The sequence below is a fragment of the Gobio gobio genome, assembly GCF_949357685.1.
Source record: "Gobio gobio genome assembly, chromosome: 4".
NCBI lineage: Eukaryota > Metazoa > Chordata > Actinopteri > Cypriniformes > Gobionidae > Gobio > Gobio gobio.
In genome coordinates, this window is record NC_137100.1 from 50,111,473 (window position 1) to 50,129,219 (window position 17,747).

The 17,747-nt window shown below is 38.4% G+C and overlaps 1 protein-coding gene across 1 annotated transcript in view; it reads right to left on the reverse strand.

Moving 5' to 3' along the window:
* The window catches only part of arhgap20b (Rho GTPase activating protein 20b), a 72,153-nt gene that overhangs the window by 44,973 nt on the left and 9,433 nt on the right, over nt 1–17,747 (reverse strand). Inside the window, exons 6-8 of the mRNA XM_079813742.1 lie at nt 591–632; nt 321–411; nt 73–150 (exon numbers count right to left, since the gene is read on the reverse strand). Coding sequence (XP_079669868.1) covers nt 73–150; nt 321–411; nt 591–632 — 211 coding nt within the window. The remainder of the gene's footprint in view (nt 1–72; nt 151–320; nt 412–590; nt 633–17,747) is intronic.

Consider the following 17,747-nt stretch of genomic DNA (forward strand, 5'->3'; position numbering starts at 1 on the left):
GTAAATAGCTAACGTTCAAACAATTCTGTATTACACCATACTCAAAACAAGAGGCTATTACCGACTACTTACCAGTAGTTTGCACTGCTGCATGATGTACTGAACCACATTTTCTGCAGTCGTGCTCACATCCACTGCCACAGCAACGGTCTTATCAGCCAACAGCATGTAAACAGACAACAGCATTGACCATCAGCTCACAAGGAAAAGCTTCAGGCTAGAGTGCAAATAACCTTCACTTATAAACAGAGATTTTTGAATTTAGTTCCCTGAGGGCTGGGAGTGGCTTGGTCCAAATTAAACCAAAGGCGTTCATGTACCGCTGAGCTGTTGTCATCGTGATGGCAGATCAGCAGAACATAGAGAAGAATGGCATTTGGCAAGACTCTTTCCCTGGCTCTGCAGGTGTGCCTGAAGAATGAAACATTAAAAACAAAGAACAAAAAATGGGAAAGCAAGAAAAACAGAACATTGTGGAACATTCAAAAAAATGGAAACAATATCACAGCAGGAACACCTCAGATCTGAAATGAAACTACTCTGATACATCATATGCTGTTATGGACATGAGTCATTTGTTTTTTCCTTACCACTGAAGAGCTTGTAACCATCTCTCCTTTGTTTCTGGTGAGCTTTGGTTTTGGAGGACAGGGAGAAAGAGAAAGAAAATGTTAGATTTAGTTTAAATTTTCTAGATTTTCAGACAGATGTATCTGATTGATAAGTCAATGACAATGATCAGTTCCTATTTGATAGGGGTTGCTTCTAGTCTTGGGTTTGGGACTCATTTCAATTCTTGATAATAGACCATGTAGGTGTATGCTTCATATTACATATCTTTTTGTTTAACAAAACAAATGTCTATAGAGTACATATGCCTATACATTCCATTTAGTAAACAGCACAATGGTAAAACTAATATAATCATGCACTACACAACAAAATGCCACAGACCAGACCAAACCAGAAGACACTATTTACATCCTAAAAGGCAGAAAGCAACACTCCCCTGATACAGGCCTAAAAGCAGAAGTGAGCCAGCAAGATCCCTACACTGTAAAAAATTTCAAGTGCTTTCAACAAATTATTATTTAGTAACTAGTTCCACAGATTTTTTATGTTCACTCAATTTCATGCTACAAATTGTTACCTGAATTAATATTTTTTAATTGGCTCAAACTTGACTTAAACTTTAAAATGTACATTTACTCAATTAGTTTTAAAATTACTTGAATTAATTATTTTTAATTGGCTCAAACTTGACTTCAACATTAAAATGTACGTTTACTCAATTAGTTTCAAAATTACTTGAATTAATTATTTTTAATTGCCTCAAACTTGACTTCAACATTAAAATGTATGTTTACTCAATGAGTTTTAAAGTTAGTTGAATTAATATTTTTTAGTTGGCTTAAACTTGACTTCAACATTAAAATGTACGTTTATTCAAATTGTTTCATAATTAATTCAACTAAAACGTTTTAATTAGGGGTTTCGTCATTTTAAAATTGTTTTAATCATTACTAGAAATTGCTGTGGAACTAGTTACAAAATGTAGAATCATAACAATAAAACAGAATTAATAACATACTACCCATATAAACCTCCCACATAATATCAATGAGTTAAGCCAATATATGATGACTATATTTTTATCATCAATCAGCTTACAGCATCTGATTATATTTTCTCTTGCTGTTCTCGCCATAACAAACAGACACAGCTGTCAAGAGAAAAACTAATGTTAAAAAGTCAAGAGCCGGACTAAAGCACACACTGATCGCCACAATGGTAACATCAAATCAAACTATTACTTTCAAATAGGTAATCAACATCTAAGCCTCTTCTTAATTCTTAATACGAACTTCTGTAGATGTCTGACAGAAATAAAGTCAGTCTGGTTAGTAATAAGTGAAGCTAATGTTGTTTGTAGAGTTGTTTAATCAGATCTTGAGAGATGTAATGTATTTTATCTTCAGTTGATTTCATCCAAGGCTGTGGCTGGAAGTAGTTCTTGTGTTTCTCTTTCCTTCAGTGATTATGCTTGTTAACAGCAGGTGTTCTTCACTAATACAAAATCATTATTCAATCACTTAATTATCTCATTACCTCCAACACTGATTAAGTGTTACATTAAACAGCCTGTAGTGTGCACACTAAGCAGTGTTCATTTCATCTGGGCAAATCCATGTGGGGCCTACATGGAAACTGGGTGCAAAACTGGCTGGGTCCCAGTTAGATAGCCCAGGTCAAACCCATTTGGGCCCCACATGGCTCTTTTGGCTGGGATGGTGGGGGTCGGGTGGAGTCGGAATCCCCTGGGGGAGAAATTCTGTGTTCTAAATGTTTATTAATAATGTACTGTTGTCAGGTCAATTAAAAAGTACAGTATGTTTACTGGACAAAGTTATCATTCATGCTAATACTGTCAAATACACGCAAGTTTTACATAAACACAGTTGGTTATATCTAAAGTGAAAAGTAAATAATACAAGTCTTAACGCCATGTGATCCCTTTAAGAAGAATTGATAGCACACAACATGCTGAGATTAAGACTAAAATACATTATAGTATTACAGTTTTTTAACACTAACATAAGTTGTATTACTTAAACGTGGTTAAAGACCACGTTAACGTAACGTAAAGCCGCGTTTCCACCGCAGTAACTTTCCCCAGGAACTAGGAACACTCGGTGTGTTTCGACCACAGGAACCAGGGTCTAAATTAAGTTCCTGGTAAATATTTCCCCCTCCGAACGGCCCTGCTCCCGAGGTAGTACTTTTTCAAAGTTAGGGAACTTTCGGTGGTGAGACTTGAGCCGTGTTTCCACCGAAATTACCCGGAACAATTTGTACCAGTAACTTTTTTTACAGGAACTTCCCCCCCCCCAGACCTGCTACTGTCTGCGTTTCCACTGCGGTCTAAAGTACCGGGAAGATTAGGAAAATTAGTCCGGTGATGTAGGACTGCGCGCGGCTGCTGGTGGAAACGCGGCTTAAATAACGTTCGCTCTCATTGACATGGGACATATCGTTAACGTTACCTCATAAAACGCTGATAAATACTAAAACATCGAATATGTTCAACTTTGTACGTTTTTACATAAAATAATTAACGTTAACGTTAGTTTTATATGAGCATTTATTCGGTGACGAGTGAACTTGTCATAGACATCACTTAAATATCCCCATTTCCCTTGGATATATAACTTACAAAACACTTCTAACGTTAAATATCCACACAAATATCATTAAATATAGTTTACGCTTTTATCAACACATTATGCTGCTGATATGCTGTCTCCTGGTGAAAGAAACCCGCGAACTGCTCGAAGTCCTTTGATCTGTAACAATCCTTCTGCGAAGTCAAACGAGCAATACAGATCCTTCCGCGAAGTCAAACGAGCAATACAGATAATTCAGAGAAGTCAAATGAGCTCTTGTACGTATTTATTCATTAAAATTAGGCAGATTAAATAAAAAAATTAACTACATATGTTAATGAACTATATATTTATATTAAATATGTATATAGAAGTGTAAAGTGTTATCCATCTTCTCATCATAATGCAGATAAGCCTACCATCATAAACAAAACATCAAAAATACATCTAATTTCACAAATGTTGTTTTAATATATAATATCAAATATTTCTAACATCCCATTTCAACAGCACAAACTAAAATATATTTTCCATAGTAAAATATTGTGTGTAAAATATTGTGTTGGCCTTAATAGCCTACTTTTATAAAATATTGACTGGATTTGCGTTTTTTTAGTCCAGTCAACATTTGCAATTCTAAATGTTAACTGGATTTGAAAATATCAATTAATTGAATGTTTTTCAAATATATTTCTGCAGACTTAATACAATATGTCTTCTTAACTAAGCACAAGAAAGAAAATCAGTTCAACATATATTTTTTTGCTCTTCCAACATTTTATTAATTGGCGTTTTTAGAGTGTATTCTTGATGTTTATCATTTCCCTTTGAAATTTACCATAAAACATAAAGTGTTGTCTCTTTTCTCCTCATGTGGCCTCTCCAGCTCCCTGTAATCTTGTGCTTTCTCTCTGCAAAGTACTTCATAATATCTCCTTTTTCTCTTCATCTTTTCTCTATGTCTTCTTAACTAAGCACAAGAAAGAAAATTAGTTCAACATATATTTTTTTGCTCTTCCAACATTTTATTAATTGGCGTTTTTAGAGTGTATGCTTGATGTTTATCATTTCCCTTTGAAATTTACCATAAAACATAAAGTGTTGTCTCTTTTCTCTCTAACCTCATGTGGCCTCTCCAGCTCCCTGTAATCTTGTGCTTTCTCTCTGCAAAGTACTTCATAATATCTCCTTTTTCTCTTCATCTTTTCTCTATACTTGTATGTATCACTGTTGTAGCTTTTGCTGGTTAATTACAGTACAAACAGTGCTGCAAATAGCCAAGAATCAATGGAGGGGAGTTCAAATATAAATACTCTATAATATATAATAACATTATCAGGATTAATTATCTTAAATTAATATTTTTAAATTATATTTAAATTATTTTTTAATACAACAGCATCATAAAATGCCAAATATTTAATTTACAACAGGGGTGTCAAACTCAATTCCCGGAGGGCCACAGCCCTGCAGATTTTATGTTCTCGAGACGACAATACATGACATTCTATTCGGAGCTGTTCACGTGGGATGACTGGGAATGATGCATATCTATTGCAACCTTATCAACGGCTGGAAAAAAAAGCTAGGAACTCACCATGCCTTAAAAAGTGTTCAAATGTGGGGAGTAGACCAAAAACTCAATTAGGGAAACACTTCAAAAAAGCCCTCACACTGAAAGTTAACCACCAATTGCAAGATAAATTTAATGCTTTAATGAAAAAATGGCAAATGTTTTAGTCACTAAGGGCTCTGCGCAGACCAATTGGCAGCTTGCTTGAAGCAGTGCATGCTGGTTAGAAATTTTGGTAACACTTTATTTTGATGGTCCCTTTTGAACATTATGTTGACTATAAGTAAATTTGCAACTACATGTCAACTAACTCTCATTAGATTATCAGTAGACTGTCTGCTTAATGTCTGCTAACTCTTTATTGTGATGGTCCTCCAACAGACATTCTACTGACTATAAGTAACTTTGCAAGTACATGTCAACTTATTCTAACCCAAACCCTACACTGTAAAATCCAACAGTTGTTCTTACTAAGACTTTTTTAGTAAACTTTACTTAATGTCCAATAATTTGTTGACCTTACTTAAAACAAGTAAGTAATCTGAACTATTTGCATGCTATGCCTTTGTTACTTAGAAAACTCAAGTAAACATTACTTGACTGGTTTGAGTACCATTTTGCCAAAGCAAAAAAACAAGCGGGTGGACAGGCGGACGGGCAAAGTGTTTTTGAGGCGGGGCAATTTTTTCTAGACTTATCACTCATTTCCTCCACTTCTTCTCACCATAAATGTGATTAGTGTTCCCTTTGGTTGGACACTTGGAACTTCATTCATAGTAATTAACTTCCTATTAATGCAGCAATGCAACAAGAAATTGATTTCAAAACAAGGGAAGTAATATATATATGTATATATATATATAATATTTGTCCATTAATGATATAGAACATAACTATTTTTCATGTCAAATAATGACCTTTTAACATTTTTTTTGCTAATATGTATGGCATAACCTTTTATTTGAGTTGATATAATCCCTCTATGTTTGTCACAATATCATTTGACCATGCTCGAGTGTGTCACACACACACTTCAACATTCAGCATGCAAAACACAACAATGGTAACAAGGATTTTTTTTTTTTTTTTTTTCATTTTTTATTATTAATACGACCTTAACTATTTTTTATGTCATTATTGGGGTTATACTGACAAAAGACAAATAGTAAAATAAAGGCAAAAATAGTAAAACGAAGCAATTAATTTATTCATGCCACAATGCACTCTGGGAGTACACTTCCTCAGATCCCAGATAGAATTAAGTTGACAAAACTTAAACGGTTTAAGTAAGAACAACTTAATGCAATTAAAAAGATAAGTGAAGTAATTAAACAGCGGTATTACTTAAAATGAAAGTATTTAGTCTATTCAACTTAAAATAGTTATTAGAACGACTAATATCTTTAAATAAATTTAACTCAAGTTTATCAAGTAATCATTACTTAAATTTTTTAGGGCAACCACTTTCCTCAAATTTTTTAAGTAAACTCAACTTATCCGGTTTTAGAGTGTACCAGTCTACTAATACTCTACTAACACTCTACTGAGAATTAGTAGACATGTAGGTGCAATGTTATTTATAGTCAACAGAATGTGTTAAAGGGACCATCAAAATAAAGTGAAACCAAATCTTGTCCGACTTGAGACGGTGCCACATGACTGTGACATATACCGCAAGAGCAATTCGAGAGCAGACGGCTGTTTAAGCCGACGCAGATTCTCAAGAGTGGCTGCACAAGCTCTAATGTCGACACAGCTGTTCCACAATTAGCCGGGTCTTTCGTGTTTATTCTCACACCTTCAGTTCCACTAATGCTCACAAATCTGTATTTTTAAAACAGATAAAAGCTCACATACAGCAGTCACGTGGAACAGGTTGGAGCGCTCTGAAAATTCCAATCTTACATGCTGTAATTACGAGCTCTATAAGGACGTGAAAAGCAATTTTAGCTGCGCATAGAAAAATTGTCTCGTAAGTTTTGCGTCATCTGATTGGCACTTCTAATCAGCTTCTATAGAGACCACATATCAAACTATAGCCTATAAAGCACATATTCCGGCAATTCCAAAAGTGAATATTGCGCAACCATATATGTGGATAATCCCAAACATTTATATGCAGAACTCACATATAGCTTTCATAGGCTATTGAGTGGATGAAAGACAGAAATCCTTTTAATTCCCTTAAACATGCATATGTGAACTGGAACTTTGTCCCCGCTCGAAATTCACTCCTCAGAGAATTTCATATTTTGTGTTGCAAATGTGTTCATGGGATAGCATTCAATTTATATCAGTTTAAGAAAAAAAATGTTTTTCCTTTTGAGGAAGTTAAAACCTTATGTTATGGGCATAGTGAGGTGCTGTCAAACTCCTTTTATTACTACATAATTTGTTCACTTTGCCATATATAGTATTTAATACACTATACATTACAGGAAGAATAAGAAGGTCGTTACTTCATTCTCTTTGTGATATTAAATAAATGCATTGTGGGTTTTTTATCCTGTGATTTGCAGCATATCATGTGTACCCTTACGTAAGGAAAATATATTTACCAATATATTACTTGAAATATATTATAATATATTGTTAATATATTGATGGTACATATATACAATATATGTAATATATTGCAGTATATTGCAAAATATACAAATGATTGCCGCTTTCGATATATAGCAATATATTGGAAAATATAAATATTAAATCCCATATATGGGAATATATCGCCTAATGTATTATATGATATTTTCCAATATACTGCAATATATTTTTGTTTCGTAAGGGTACAGTAATGTGGAAATGAAAGGACAAAATAAAAAATCATCTGGGGTCTCATTTATAAAGCGTGCGTACGCACAAAACGGGGCTGGAAACGTAGGCTACGTACGCCAGTTCCCACGCAAAGGTTGTGATCTATAAAAAACAAATTTGACGGGAAAATGTGCACACCTTTAAGCAAAACGATGAGAACGATGATCAGTGATGCACACTTACTTCGATATCAAATTAAAATTACATTTGGCCCGTGGAAATTAATGAATAAACTTTATTTTAAAAAAAATATCTGAGAAGTATTTTATACAATTTTGTTTTTATGGATATTTTGATATATTTATTCTAAAACATAAAAAAGATATTGGATGAATGTCAGCAATGTACTGTGTAAGGCACAAATGGCATTTATAGCCTGTTTCTAATATTTTTCTATGTCTTGTACCTTTGACAGTGTTAAACATGCATGGTATCACGTGGATGGTGACACTCATATATTTAACTCAGGTGCTGTCCATTTCTTCTGATCATCCTTGAGATGGTTCTGCACCTTCATTTGAGTCCAGCTGTGTTTGATTATACTGATTGGACTTGATTAGGAAAGCCACACACCTGTCTATATAAGACCTTACAGCTCACAGTGCATGTCAGAGCAAATGAGAATCATGAGGTCAAAGGAACTGCCTGAAGAGCTCAGAGACAGAATTGTGGCAAGGCACAGATCTGGCCAAGGTTACCAAAACATTTCTGCTGCACTTAAGGTTCCTAAGAGCACAGTGGCCTCCATAATCCTTAAATGAAAGGCGTTTGGGACGACCAGAACCCTTCCTAGAGCTGGCCGTCCGGCCAAACTGAGCTTTCAGGGGAGAAGAGCCTTGGTGAGAGAGGTAAAGAAGAACCTTTGGCTGAGCTCCAGAGATGCAGTCGGGAGACGGGATAAAGTTGTAGAAAGTCAACCATCACTGCAGCTCTCAACCAGTCGGGGCTTTATAGCAGAGTGGCCAGACAGAAGCCTTTCCTCAGTGCAAGACACATGAAAGCCCACATGGAGTTTGCTAAAAAAAAACACCTGAAGGACTCCAAGATGGTGAGAAATAAGATTCTCTGGCCTTAATTCTAAGCGGTATGTGTGGAGAAAACCAGGCACTGCTCATCACCTGTCCAATACAGTCCCAACAGTGAAGCATGGTGGTGGCAGCATCATGCTGTGGGGGTGTTTTTCAGCTGCAGGGACAGGACGACTGGTTGCAATCGAGGGAAATATGAATGTGGCCAAATACAGGGATATCCTGGCCGAAAACCTTCTCCAGAGTGCTCAAGACCTCAGACTGGAAGGTTCACCTTCCAACAAGACAATGACCCTAAGCACACAGCTAAAATAACGAAGGAGTGGCTTCACAACAACTCCGTGACTGTTCTTGAATGGCCCAGCCAGAGCCCTGACTTAAACCCAATTGAGCATCTCTGGAGAGACCTGAAAATGGCTGTCCACCAACGTTTACCATCCAACCTGACAGAACTGGAGAGGATCAGCAAGGAGGAATGGCAGAGGATCCCCAAATCCAGGTGTGAAAAACTTGTTGCATCTTTCCCAAAAAGACTCATGGCTGTATTAGATCAAAATGGTGCTTCTACTAAATACTGAGCAAAGGGTCTGAATACTTAGGACCATGTGATATTTCAGTTTTTCTTTTTTAATAAATCTGCAAAAATGTCAACAATTCTGTGTTTTTCTGTCAATATGGGGTGCTGTGTACATTAATGAGAAAAAAATGAACTTAAATTATTTGAGCAAATGGTTGCAATATAACAAAGAGTGAAACATTTAAGGGGGTCTGAATACTTTCCGTACCCACTGTAAGTGTGCATCACTGATCATCGTTCTCGCTAAAACATATTTTGTCATAACATGAGATCTGCAGTTTAGTTTAAAGAGGAATTATTGGAATTAACCTATATTTAATCCTTGCTGTCATTCAAACAGCGTGTCACAGGAAAACTGATCAGTAGCACCTCCACATGTCTATCTAAATTCATATAATTTTGTTATATGACTTTATGAGTAATGACTTTATGTAATTTCAGTGCATATGGCCATTAATGAAACTGGAACATTAATGTAAATGTGTATATCAAAATGAAAACAGAGTTTTAAATTGTTCTTACTTCATTACTTTTCTCACTCTAGTAAAAGAGTTTGTATGCATGGGTTAGAGTTTGGGTGCAGGTGCGCAAATTTTCCCGTCAAGTTTGTTTTTATAAATCACAACTTATGCGTCAGAAGTAGCGTACGCCTCTTTCAGGGCCTTTTTTGTGCATACGCAACGGTTATAATTGAGACCCCAGCTCTATAAAAGCAGAAGTTTTGGCAGTTTGCTGATCAGGAGGAAAGACATGCCAAGGAGGAAAGACATCAGCTATGATCTTAAAGAAGCAATTGTTGCTGCCATCAATTTGGGAAGGATTATACAGCCATTTACAAACAATTTGAAGTCCCTCATTCTACAGTGAGGAAGATTATTCAGTGGAAAACATTCAAGACAGTTGACAATCTTCCCAGGAGTGGACGTCCCAGCAAATTCAACCCAAGGTCAGACCTTGCAATGCTCAAAGAAATCGCAAAACATCCAAAACCTACACCTCAAACTCTACAGGCCTCAGTTAACATGTTAAATGTTAACGTTCATGCAATTAGAAAAAGACAGGACAAGTATGGCATGTTTGGAAGGGTTGCCAGGAGAAAGTATCTTCTCTCTAAAAAAAAGAGAGAGAAAATTAACCATCTGACCTGAGTATGTATCAGTCTCTGCTCACATCCTTTTCTGAAGTTCATGCTGCTAAATCTTCATATTTCTACAACAAGATCAACACACATATTTTCAAAACATTCAACTCTCTCCTCTGTCCCCCTCCGCCACCACCCACTACCTCTTTAATTGCTGATGATTTTGCTAATTTATTCACTGACAAAACAACAATCTGTCACAATGAATCTCAGAGTCAAATGCAAGTTCACAATGTTTATTAGAAGGATAAAGAGAGCTCTAGAAAAGGTCACAGTCCACTGAAGAGAGACCACACGCGGCGTCCATCAACGTAATCCACTCTGGTGGGTAACCGGAGAGAAATCCTCACACGACAGAAGACTGACGAAAAGACCCAAGCACTGGACAGAAAGCGAAACAGCGCCCGGCAGAGAAAGCAGTTCGTCGGAACCTGGATGAGACTGGATCTCGCCTAAAAACGAAGCGCACCAGTCACACCGGAAAGGCAGGGCAGAGTTCTCTCGAGGACAGTTCTCGTACATCCACAGGCGTGTGAATTCCGGGCATTGACAAGCCTCCAGATGCTTGCGACCCAACCTGAGAATCGCTGAAGAGAGAAAAAGAAACAAGAACCTCCGATTGGACTGACAGAGTGACTGAGACCAACCAAGACAATGAGCACGCGACGAGAGACAGGACAACGTGCTATAAAAAGAGAATAACTGATGAGACACGACAAGTGAACAATTAGCAAAACGAGTGGGAGGAGCCAGTGAACCCGTGAGGAACCACCACCAACAGGTAAGAAAATACATTCACACACACACGATCACCCAGGAGTCCTGACACAACCATCATCAGTCACTTCTTAGCAGACCAACCGAATCCACAGCCAGAAATCTTCTCTCCTCCTTCTCTTTCCTCGATGAGGCTGAAGTATGTAAACTTGTCCTCTCCAGTCATCCTGCTACCTGCCCTCTAGATCCCATCCCCCCACAGCTTCTACAAGCCATCTCTCCTAAACTTTTACCAGCACTCACATACATCAACTCATCTCTCTGTACTGGAATTTTCCCTACCGCATTCAAGCAGGCTCAGGTAACCCTACTGCTTAAAAACCCACATTTAAACATGTCACTTGTAGACAGTTACAGACTTGTCTCTCTCCTACCATTCATAGAGAAAACACTTGAACAAGATGTTTTCAACCAGGTATCATCTTTTCTCTCACAGAATAACCAACTGGACATCAACCAATCTGGTTTCAAGAATGGCCATTTAACCAAGACTGCATTACTGTCGGTCACTGAAGCCCTGCGGACTGCAAAACCTGATTCCAAATCATCAGTTCTTGTCCTCTAGTTCTCGTCCTCCTCTCTGCTGCTTTTGACACTGAGTCATCAGATACTTCTGTCCACCCTCTCATCACTGGGCATCACAGGGATTCCATTCCACTGGTTGGAATCCTATCTCACAGGTAGGTCTTTAAGGGTTGCCTAGAGAGGTGAGGTATCCAAAGCACATCAACTGATCACAGGGGTTCCTCAGTGTTCAGTTCTTGGACCCCTCCTTTTCTCCATATACACTACATCACTGGGACCCATCATAGAGGCACATGGTTTCTCTTACCATTGCTATGCTGATGATACACAGCTCTACCTTTCCTTTCAACCAACCAGATGATCCCACAGTATCTGCACAAATCTCAAGCTGTCCCAGTCTAGGGTTGGGAGAGGGTAACAAATAAATCAAATAAAAGAGAAACGTAATGTGGTAAACGTAAAACGTAAAACCCTCTACCCCAGAAATGTGGGTCAACACAATAGCTTAGGCAAATAAAAATGGTTTTATTACAGGTAAAAGTAAATTGGAAACAAATAAATCTTCAGGAAAGGGTCAAGCCAAAACAACAAACAAAAGGTTACCTAACTTTTGTAAGGGGAACTAAATTACCTATACAGGTAAAAGAAAAGAAATAAACAACATAACCTTCCCTCCACTCCCTGACTAAACAAAACAGGGATAAACATTTTACAATAAAGAAAAAGTGGCACCCTTTCCCTACTGCTTCACATAACAAAAAGGTTGGATATTAGTTTGAAACAATACCTGTTAAATATCAAATAATGTAACCATGAAGAAAGAAAAGTATTGACTGAAATCAAAAAGACTACAACAGTTTCTCCAATAAGAGCACACTCAACATAGCCTGGCTCTGCCCTCCTACGTACTTCCGCTCAATTTTCATTTTCCTTCAGTACTACGTCTGGGACTGCTGTATATGCTTAGGTTTTCTCCCGAACAATTTTTTATCGGTCCAATCAGCGAACAGCGAGTGGCTGAGAGCGATGACGTTGATGTCGTGCGCTAGTTTGAGTTGTAGTTCAGTAATGGCAGCGGTGAAAGATGCGAGTGTTTCATTTTGTGTTTATTATTTGATAAAAAGTTGTTAAACGTTCGCCGGTTCCCGCCTCCTTCTTCCCTGAACAAACGAACTCTGTTATACGGAGCAAGAACAATCTTTGCTGAGTTTTATTGGTGGCCATGATGTTGTGGCCCGGGAAAAGTTTGATTTTCCAGCTCGCTCCGTTAGTGGTGAAGGAGTTGGCTGAAGCCGTCCATCTCCCACCACCCGCGAAAAAATCCCCGGCCGAATGACCTAATGCTTTTGACAAAAAACAAGGTCGTGTGGTAATGTAATTGCTCTCTGAATCTACATCTCTGAGTTTTCAAGAATATATCACTTTAAAATTCACTGTTTATATCCTTTTTAGACCCCTGCAGAGCACCGTGTGGTTGCGTGAGCTGTAATTTGGATACATTTCTAGAGTTGTATTTCTTTAAATGCTGGCAAGTGTTTACAAGAGCAAAATATTTCATCACCGCTCAAAAAATAAAAGAAAAGCACGTAAACATTTGAATTGGGCTGTTATTTATGCAGCATTTATTCTTATCATACCAAGCATATGACATTTTATTTACAGCATATACAATCATGTTATGATTGCACGAGATATGCACCACGAGAGCAGCGCGTTCCGATCACAAAACTCTCCTCTCCACCGTGAATAAATCACAATCCGAATGCACAAGGTTTTTATCACTGACACTGAGGTGGTGTGCACAGTTAATGTGAGAATCAAAGGCGAACGGCGCGTGACATACGTCACGACCAAACGTTAGCGATTGGTTAGGCAGATCCAGAGTGACTCTTGGCAGATCCAATAGTTTTAAACTTCAGCAGAGTTCCCGCCTTCAAGGAAGTAAACGCTTGTCAATGGAGAGTGCCCAGACTCTATGTACAAATGAAATGTACGAGAGTCTGGTAAGACCAGGCTACACTCAACACACAAGGTGTGCCAATTAAATTCAACACCAACGTCAACACCAATGTCAACACAACAATTTTACACCCAATTTACAAGCCGACAAGTCTGGAGCAGGGGAGAAGAGAAACTCTCTACAGCAGTGTTCAGTCTGCTCTCTTAGAGAACATAACAAAAATATCAACAGAAAGAAAAATATATACTCAGCAACATTCATACACAATAATACGACCACAGGACGCAACAGGCAGACATTTCGGCATGGATGAAAGCCTCACTTGCAGGTCAACCTGGCAAAGACTGAGCTTCTCGTCTGCCCTGCCAATCTGTCTCTACACCACAATTTAAACATCCAGCTAGGTAGGCCTACATCATCTATTTCCCCATCAAGGTCAGCTAGAAATCTTGGAGTAATCTTTGAGGACCAACTGACCTTTAAAGGCCACATTGCAAAGACAGCTCGGTCATGCAGGTTTACATTACACAACGTCAGAAAGATCAGGCCTTTACTAACTGAGCATGCTACACAACTTCTCGTCCAGGACCTGGTCATTTCTAGGCTGGATTACTGCAATGCTCTTCTGGCTGTACAATCAAACGTCTACAAATGATTCAAAATGCTGCAGCACGTCTTGTCTTCAACAAGCCCAAAATGGCCCACATCACATCTCTCTTCATCTCTCTGCACTGGCTAACACTTGCTGCTCACATCGAGTTCAAAGCATTGACGCTTGCTTACAAATCTACCACAGGCTCAGCACCCTCCAACTTCCACAGGCTCTTATGAGTCTACATCCCTACCAGAAGCCTACAATTGGTAAATGAGTGATACCATCGTATTGGCTCATGGTACCATCACAGAGAGACACAAATTCACTCCAGAAGATTTTCGTTCACTGCCCCTTGCTGGTGAAGTGATCTTCCCGCCTTCATCAGGAATGCAGAATCCCTGACAACATTCAAAAGACAGTTGAAAACTCATCTCTTCCATGAGCACTTAACTTAAACTTCATAAAAAAATAAAAAATAGATGCTTTCACTTTCCTTTAATGCCCCCTATTCTCAGGGCCGGATTAACATAAGGGCTAGGTGGGGCTGAAGCCCCAGGGCCCGAGCACGGAGGGGGCCCATGATTGGCAGACGAAATGATTGACAATCGATCGGGAGCACCTAAAGTTTTCCTGTTGGGTCGCTCGCCAAACCACACCACGCCCCCACATATTAAGCGCTGTTATTTACGCTACTGGAGTGCTGCGAGTGCATGCGAAAATCAAAAGCCAGGTGAAGAAACGGCGCTAGCTGATTAGACCGCGCGCGCATCCAGCAGTCGCAGCGCGAGAGCAGCTGGATCGTCTCACGCACAGCGCTGACAAACTTGTTCGGCGCTTTCGCCGCTCTATTGAAGTCATAACGAGCGCCAGGCAGTCGCTTTATCCATTTTAACTTGATACAAGCCCAGCATCATGTGTACAGTAAAGGCTCTGTGGCGAAACTGGCTGAACCAGACTGAAAAGCTCCGACCATGTAAACTCAAGTGTTGAGGTAAACTATAGGCTGCCTACACGATGGCCGTAGCCAGCTATGGGGTTTCTGTGGTCGGGACTTCTGTATTTTTCTGAGGTGTACATAATAAATGTTGTGAAATAATTGACCAATAGAGTGCTTTATGTACACAGAAGCTGCTGCGCAAGTCGCGTGATGCTTCAGTAAACGTGTGAGATGTAAGTAGCTAAACTAAACATTTCATATTTGACAGCTGTTTTAGGATAGAAATGTTAAACAACGAAAAGACTATCAGCCAGAGCTCAGCTTTAGGAGGGGAAGAGACAGGGCAAGAGAAGGAGACTGAGAGAAAAAGAAAGAGTGAAAGAGTGATGGAAATGAGAAAGAGAGAGTGATGAAATGACAGATATGCAGGTATGACAGATAATCTACTGCCCACTAACATGGTTTTGAAAGCTATTTATTCTTTTTTTTTTTTAGCCTTGAAACATCTTAAAATGCACATATATAGATAAGAGAAATCAATTTATCTATTAAAAAAACAGGTTTTAAAACTCCTTAAGGCAGTTGCATGCTCAAAAGTTGTTGCTTTTTCTGAAAACCTGTTTGTTGTGACCTCATATCTGGAGTTAATACAAAGTTCAGTCACGAAACTCTATTAATCGCCAATTGTTTCTTTCAGTTCTACGACACCAACCAATTGGAGGTACTTCCTCATTTACGTGGCTTTACTTATACAGTATCCTAGAAGCTATCTGCATGCTGCGCAATTATGAGAACTCCGATAATCCCACCTCCTCCCCAGCGCCACCTATAGAGATCTGCTTGGGGTTACATCATTCTGTAGCAGCCTTCCTTGTTGTTATCTTGACTAAGCTAAACATTATGTATTTGCTCAGCAGCAGCAGCAGCAGCAGCAGTGTAGCAGATCTCGTCTGCCAAAATCAAGCCTATGTACATTCCATGCTCTATGCTAATAAAATGCTGGTTGAATCTATTTCCCTCCGAGAGTTGTCATGATTGAAATGCATTTATGATGTTAATAACACATTATTATGCCTGGAATATTTATATGCCTACTTAATATTAAAATGGAAAATTCGGACAGGATATACTCATTGTATCTCTGTGCTTCAAAGAATTAGTTTTTTAAAAATACTAATTATTTCTGTGGTAGAAAACGTTGTGGCACCAAGATCGGCTACTATGGGGGCCCTTGGGTTTGTTATAGCCCCAGGGCCCTACATGTTCTTAATCCGGGCCTGCCTATTCTATCTTACGATACTCTAAAGCTAAGCAATGTCTGAAACTCTTCACAATGAATCACTTGCTGTATTCCTCATTTGTAAGTCACTTTGGATAAATGCATCTGCAATATTAAAAATTAGGTGCAAATAGGTGCATTGGCACAAACCACAAGAATTCTGGAACAATGTCCCTTGGACAGATGAAGAGATGTTTGGCCATAATACATTTTGGCGAAAACCAAACACAGGATATCAGCACAAACACCTCAGCACAGTGGTGAAAAAAAATAACTCACTGCTCTTGATTGAATAGCTTTTGTAGCTTTAATGAAGATTTATCTATACTTATATAATTTATGCTTATGCATCTATACTTATCTATATTTATAATTTATGCAGTGAAGACAGTAAAGTGTTTGATACCTTTATTCAGTTTATATATATATCCTATACGTTAGACAAAAAATCTTAAAGCACTGTTTTCAAGGTTAAATGGCTTCAAAAACAATAACAAAACTGCATTTTGACAGGGCAAGCAAAAATCTGAAATGGTCGGAATGATGTGTGATGTCTGCACGGGCAGGATGCATGTTTAAAGCTTAATAAATGTTAAAGGTGATGATGATGATGAATTGAGAAATCAACTTTCCCTTGAGCTTTGATATATAAAAGGTCATGGTAATATAAGAATATCCAGTGGAGCTTCAGAGCTGAAAACTTCCTTGTTAGTCAAAGAAAAGCTTTTATTGACGCCAGGCCCAGCCAACGATCAATTTCAGAATGTGCCTGGCTATGACGTCAGAGTGTAGTGAAGCACCGCCTCAACAGAATAAGAACAACGTCTGCTTCTGTAGCCCTGCCCACCGACTCCTGCCACTAACATGACATATGCCTACAGAGCGAGCTAAACCAGTAAACATACCACATAAGCTTTTCGGATTCGGATTTTTAAGCATTCGGATTCCAGTATTATGAATGCATGGATGAACTTTATTTTTAATGAATATCCAGCTCACGTGGGGAAGACATTGCACGTATGGTAAATTAACCACGGAGTCGTTTGTAAACAAGAGACTGGTTTTGCAGACAGGATGAGATTACATGAACGAATGAAGCAACACACTAATGTGAGTAAAACAATTTTTTTATATATATATATGTGATCGTATGGCATTGTTACAGATCGTTTGATATCTATGGATTATGTGTACGTGTCTAACAGAACATACCTTAGCACGCTGTCACAAGCTGGAGAATACTTTATTTGTGGTGTTCTTGGTTCATTACTGTCTTGATGTGCGTTGTTCACTCTCTTGACTCGATATTTGAAGGGCACGCACATGCCCGCGCTCATGTGTGTGTGTGTGTGTGTATGGTTCGTGGTTATATTC